The following is a 6,604-nucleotide window of genomic DNA, read 5'->3' as shown; positions in this document are numbered from 1 at the left end:
ATTTGCATGTGTCAGAAACATATTCCATAGTACAAACAATATTTTTCTACTATATACAACAACTTGCAAAACATTGCATTAAGGGTAAGAGTCATTAGTGATCCTAATAGTATTTTTACAATATAACCTTGTTATTAATCGATTATTGTTCATAATGTTACACATTAATGTAAAATGCATGATCCTATTAATCTAAGTGACAAATTACATTATGTAGATTTGTGTAACTTTGCACAGCACAGTAGAGCAACAATACTGAGAGATATCCGACATGCCTTGACGCTCTTCCCCCTCTGGTGGCTGGAAATAAAGCTGCAATAATCTTGCATTTCTTGTCAGTCTAGTTTTTTATGTATATTAATTTAATATGCAAATTTGATGTATATTAAATCAATATTCAAATTGCACTTTTTATTTTATTATATTTTATTGTTGATTGTTGTGAAATATTAATATAGTTTAAAATAACTGTTTTCTATTTTAACATGTAATTTACTTCTGTGATGGCAGAGCTGAATTTTCAACATCATTACTCCAGTCTTCAGTGTCACATGATCCTTCAGAAATCATTCTAATATGCTGATTTGCTGCTCAAGAAACATTTCTCATTATTATCAATGCTGAAAACCAAAAAGAAATGTATGCAAACCATGATACACTACTTAAACTTTACAAGTTTGGGATAAGTACAATAGGGGAAAAAAATATTGTTTGTACTATGGAATATGTTTCTAACACTCTCAGTATGTGTACATATATGGAGGTATTTCATATTAAACTCATAATAAATTCATATAAATGCTCAGATCTTCTCTAAAAGAACCAGATCAATCAGCTAGTCAAACATCACATTTACATCACATCACTTAAAAGCACTTGTCTGAGATTATTCAAAATTGTACAAATATTTTTTTTGTTTTTTCACTGTTTTAATCAAAGGAAAGCAGTCTTGGTGAGCATTGTAACTATTTTATCTATTAGTTACTACTTTTATCTATTTTAACTATTCATTCTGGTCCAGTTTACAGAATATAAAAATGTAACTGTGTCCAAAACTGCATAAACTGATATGCAGTGGGATTTAAATGACAGAAATATACCTACCATTGTCTACTAGGCTACACACCTTCTGAGGATCTGCTTTGGGCAAAGGTAGCACACTAGTCCAAGTGCGCAGCTACTTCTCCATCACACAGAAAAATAGCAAAACACGGGACAGATTAACCTCAGGTTCTATAAACCACCATCATTTAATCTTTGTATCAGATTCAGTATGTGACACATCATGAACCCTCAAGCACATCATGTTCATAATAAACCTTGTATGTATTTTCTGTAATTGTTCAAGATGCACCCAAGAAGCTAATGCGAGTTTGAGACAACATTTTTCAAAATCTAAACAAGCAAGGGTTTCAGCACAGATGGTAAGAGAAAAAAAACTGATATGAAACGTATCAGTGCATATTTATCATGCATTGGTCTGCTTGTACTGTAGATGGCGATATGTGCGTAATCCGCATTATCCTCACCTCATGTTACACAAGAAGGAGACACGTGATCTTGACAACGTAGCAATGTTTCTTTCCTGAACGGCTTTCTGGTGTCAGTCTGTGCGAACTCTTGCGGTTATCGGTCTGTGCTGTATGTGTTTGTGTGTTATCTGTGTTAGTCCAGAGAGGGAGGACGTCCCGTTCAGCGCCATAAACCGCTCCAGTGACCAGCGTTTGGTCTCGAGTGGCGACGTGTACAGGAACTGCGCGATGAGCTGCACATAAACAGTCGCTCGAGGTGCTTTCATTACTGCAGGCCACTGGCTTCTCTTCATTCATCTATTTTATTTTTGGAAAGGACCGTTCAAACGTACAGGTAGGTAGCTTGTTATTTATTTCCATTCACAAGTTGCATCTTTATTCGTTCAGACAGGTGTCAAAGATTATGTGCTGATTCATATTCAGTACTGAGTAATATCTATATTGAGCTCAAACTAATAAATTAATTGGTATAACTCTGTCAGTCCATCACGACCTAAAGAAGTCTTTGTATTTGATCTAATTTGATTTGAGGTTTACTGTAAATAAATAATTTTTCAGTAGCAAACTGCATAGTCTTATTTGAATATGTTAAATTCTGCTTATTATTTGTGTTTTATTGTTATTTTATTCTCTTTGCAGTGTTTGTACATCTGTTTGTGACGTTCAAGCAGTAAAACCATGTCTAACCGGAGAAGACCTCAGCCTGGACGCTTGTGCGCCTCAACTTTGGCAGTATTTGTGATGCTGGCTTTGAATGTTCAGGCCAGGCCAGCAAATATATCGGCGTTAAAAGACAAACACCCCAACAGCAAAGAGGACAATGAGATCCTTCCACCTGACCATCTGAACGGTGTGAAGATGGAAATGGACGGCCACCTCAATAAAGACTTTCATCAAGAGGTGTTTCTGGGGAAGGAGATGGAGGAGTTTGAGGAGGACTCAGAGCCCAGGAGGAACAGGAAGAAACTTATTGAAATCTTTACCAAGTATGTGTACAGCTGTAGAAACAATGCGATTTTCTCATGATGTACTTGCGTGTCATTCTAAAGGCACTTCTAGTTTAACCCAATGAGCAGTGAGCAATTATATTAAGCTGTGATGAAACGGAAGTAGTGACAGATCTTTTTTTTTCCTGTATTGTGACATACATCTGAGCAAGCTTACAGTCAAAAGGAACAGGGTTTAAGAAGACAAAATAATTTAAGTCCTGCATACAGTCTGGTATCTTTGTCGGAAGATTGACTTATTATATTTTGATTAAATTACAAGGCAAAATATTGTTCACATTAAGATGCATTTAGAAAACAGAGTGAATTTCCATTTCTTGCTAACTTTAAAAATAATCAAGCATGTGCATTAAGCAAATATTCGATTACTTTAAACTGTTTATGCCAAAAATATCTTTTACAAAACCGCACAGTTTTTAATTGTCTAATCAAACCTTTACTTTCTGTTTCTAGAGTGGATATTAATAAAGATAGGAGTGTCAGTGCGAAAGAAATGCAGCGCTGGATCATGGAGAAGACAGAAGAACATTTTCAGGAGGCCGTTAAAGAAAACAAGCTCAGTTTTCATGCCGTAGACCCTGATGGAGATGGTAAGTGGATGTTGTAATTTAGACCCATGCCATAATGAAATCATATGTCAAGTAGAGATATGTTGAATCAGATTTCTGGTAAGTTTAAACATGATTTGTAGTTATAAATGTTTCCGGTGTTTTACTAGAGCAAAATCATATGTATATTGTTTTTGACATCTGCCATGAGGATTTCATAACACTTAACAATGGCCAATTTGTCAAATTCCACTCTCTCAGGACACGTAACTTGGAATGAATACCGTGTGAAGTTTTTGGCCAGTAAAGGTTTCAATGAAAAAGAAATGGCTCAGAAGATAAAAAACAACGAAGAACTGAAAGTGGATGAAGAAAGTAAGTTGTAATGTAGAAGAAGCATTTGTCAGATATGGTCTAGTACTCATAACAAAGCCATTTCTAATGATATGAATAAAATATGGCCTCACTACAGCTCAGGAGGTTCTGGAGAGCTTGAAGGATCGCTGGTTCCAGGCAGATAACCCTCCAGCTGACCAGCTGCTAAATGAAGAGGAGTTCCTCTCGTTCCTGCACCCGGAGCACAGCAGAGGCATGCTGAGATACATGGTCAAGGAGATCGTCCGAGATCTTGGTAATCTTAAATTTATGCCTAAGAAATGCTAACACATTCATTGTGATTCTTTATTATAAGCGAACTCTATATGTTTCCTAAACAGATCAAGATGGAGATGGAAAGTTGACTCTTGCTGAATTTATCTCCCTCCCCATGGGCACTGTGGAGAATCAGCAGGCCCAAGACATCGATGATGACTGGGTTCGTGAAAGAAAGAAGGAGTTTGAAGAAGTCATTGATGCTAACCATGATATGATTGTAACCATGGAAGAGCTGGAGGTTGGTCCTCTTTTACCAGTGCTGTTAAAGGATAATAACACTTTTATAACATCTCATTTGAATGTACATCTGTCCCTTGCTGATATCCCTTCTGTCCCACAGGAATACATGGACCCTATGAATGAGTACAACGCCCTGAATGAAGCCAAGCAGATGATTGCTGTGGCAGATGAGAATCAAAACCACAACCTGGAACTAGAGGAGATCCTTAAATACAGCGAGTACTTCACCGGCAGCAAACTCATGGACTATGCCCGTAACGTACATGAGGAGTTCTAAGACGTCTCCTCAAGTCTTTATGAATAAGAATAGCATGTATATAACCCTAAAGTGTCGCAAGGATAAGCTTTGCTTGCTTCCCAGACTGGGATGAACAAGTGCATTCGGACATGTTTGTAAATGTACAAAACCCCAAGCCACAAAACCTTCTGTAATGTTGCAATGCGCAGATATGACATATTATTAAGCGTTTGCCTTCATAATGTCATAGATTTCCATTCGAGCCCCATAAAGTTCCATATAAATAATTTTAGACACTTTGTCACTTTCATCAGGTTTTTGAGTGCTGATAATTAAGAGAAATGTCTGTATATGAGGAATTGGTGAGGGGAAAGATTGCTTCCACATGAAGGTGGAAATTTTATTTTTTAAAAATAGAATGTAAATAATGTAGTTGTTTGGAGTGCCATAATATATAAATGTATTCACATTTTGGGTGGGTTGCTTTTGACAGGGTTTGAGCTTCCTGAGAAGTGCTATTTCCAAAGATGACGAGCCAGCAAAATGATTTAGGGTGGTAATCTTGTGAAAACTGTAACATACGGAACTATATATAGCACTTCTATTTGAGATCTCATCATTAAATGCAAAAATGCAGTGAAAACGTCTAGTAAAGGAATCATATTAACTGAGAGTTCATAGGATAATTAATCCGTCCAGATGTGACCTATTTGCACATTGAAGCGTTTTTAAGAACTCCATTATGTCATGATTGTATATAGCTTGCATATTATTATTTTATTACTTTTAAGAGTTCATTTCACCCTGTTTCCTCAGCAGCCTCCTTTAGTCAAATGTTAGTGTAATAGAGCATCTTATTCCTTGATGACACTGAAGTTTCTCCATTGACATCTGTATTGTACAAAGACATTCAAAGTGAGTTCATTTAAAACATAAGAGAAATGCTTTGAGAGGAATTATATCATTAGGAACTATAATTTACCCTTTTGAAATTGCTATGAAAAATGAAAGGAACGATACATGTATTTTCTGTATTTGAGAAAGTTTTATTAAAAATACACATTTGCCTCATGAAATTAGGCTAATGTGTCCTATTGACTGTACATAATTGAGCTCTAGTTTTGGCGGTGATGATTTGAGTATGCTTTGGAAATAGTTTTAGATATACATTTTATTTTGCTATATGAATAACTAATTTTTTAGTTATTGAATTCTATTGTGCGTTTATTGGATGTTAAAATATGAGCTTCTAATGTGTTCAGAATTATCCTTGTTCATTGACTGATCGTATATTACATTCATCCTGTGGAAAGTAACTGCTTAAAGTAAAAAAAAACCAGTGCTGTTAAATGTGGTTATATTATATTGAAATAATATATTACACATTATAATATGATACTGTTATTCTGCATTTATGCTATTCATAATCAATGCATGAAATCTACAGTACCTTTTAAATTACTTAAAAACTCTTAAAATTACTTATGTTGTGAAGACTATTAACATTTAATCTTTCCTGACATTTGAAACACGTTTCAGATTGCAGAAGAATCAGGCTGATTTTTATTTATTTTTAAATTATTATTATTATTATAAATAAATGAAAGTGCATGTCATTTTACATTCTCAGAATCAATTTTAGAGTAAATATTCTCCATAAACTCTAGTCATGTTAAGAACTACTGTGATGCTCCTATCCATGTGTTTAAAGAATTAAATTATATTTTAGCCCTGTTTGCATTTTGGATGAAGGGGTGTGATGTACAGTATGTACTGTAAGTACCTGTAGTTCAATAAACATTAAACTTCATTAACTGACTTGTATTTTTACTCAGTTTCTGGGGTACAAAAATACTTTTTACACCTTAACATTTTGCTTAGACATTCCTGTTACATATTCATAATTATCTGGTGGATTACATTGTAAAGCTATCTTTATATTATCATCTTGCTAAACAAACAGCAAAATCACACTCCTAAGAATTACGCTCAGTCAATGAAATTAAACTACGGTCTTTCACTCTTTACACTATTTGTAAAGAGATATGATTTCATCATTTAAGTTTAAATATAAAATTTACTTTTAAGTTTGTAAGTACTTTAAAGTAAAATGTTTTACTTTCACACAAATACGTTTTTTGTTTTTTTTATTTTGAGCTACGTAATTTAAACAAATTTTCACAGTCAATTATTTTTTTACACTACTGGTCCAACTAACACTATACTGGCTGAATTAAGATTTTACAAATGTTTTTGAAGGAAGTCTCTTTCAGTAATATTAAACAGTAATATTATGAAATATTATTAGAATAAAAAGCTATCTTCTATTTTTAATATACTGTAAAAATATAATTTATTACTGTGATTGCAAAGCTGAATTTTCAG

At 34.3% G+C, this 6,604-nt stretch overlaps 1 protein-coding gene across 1 annotated transcript; it reads left to right on the top strand.

The window, feature by feature from the left end:
- The first annotated feature begins 1,518 nt into the window (after positions 1-1,518).
- Positions 1,519-6,035, top strand: LOC306859800 (45 kDa calcium-binding protein-like). Its single transcript, XM_079401071.1, has 7 exons — positions 1,519-1,866; positions 2,172-2,518; positions 2,993-3,129; positions 3,349-3,462; positions 3,560-3,718; positions 3,804-3,979; positions 4,082-6,035. Exons 2-7 carry the CDS (start codon positions 2,211-2,213, stop codon positions 4,256-4,258), a joined length of 1,071 nt encoding a protein of 356 aa, XP_079257197.1. The 5' UTR covers positions 1,519-1,866; positions 2,172-2,210; the 3' UTR covers positions 4,259-6,035.
- The last annotated feature ends 569 nt before the right edge of the window (positions 6,036-6,604 follow it).

This window comes from Barbus barbus, assembly GCF_936440315.1.
Source record: "Barbus barbus genome assembly, chromosome: 40".
In the NCBI taxonomy this organism is placed as follows: Eukaryota; Metazoa; Chordata; class Actinopteri; order Cypriniformes; family Cyprinidae; genus Barbus; species Barbus barbus.
Note: the sequence above shows the minus strand (reverse complement) of the source record. Positions and strands in the feature narration are given on the sequence as shown.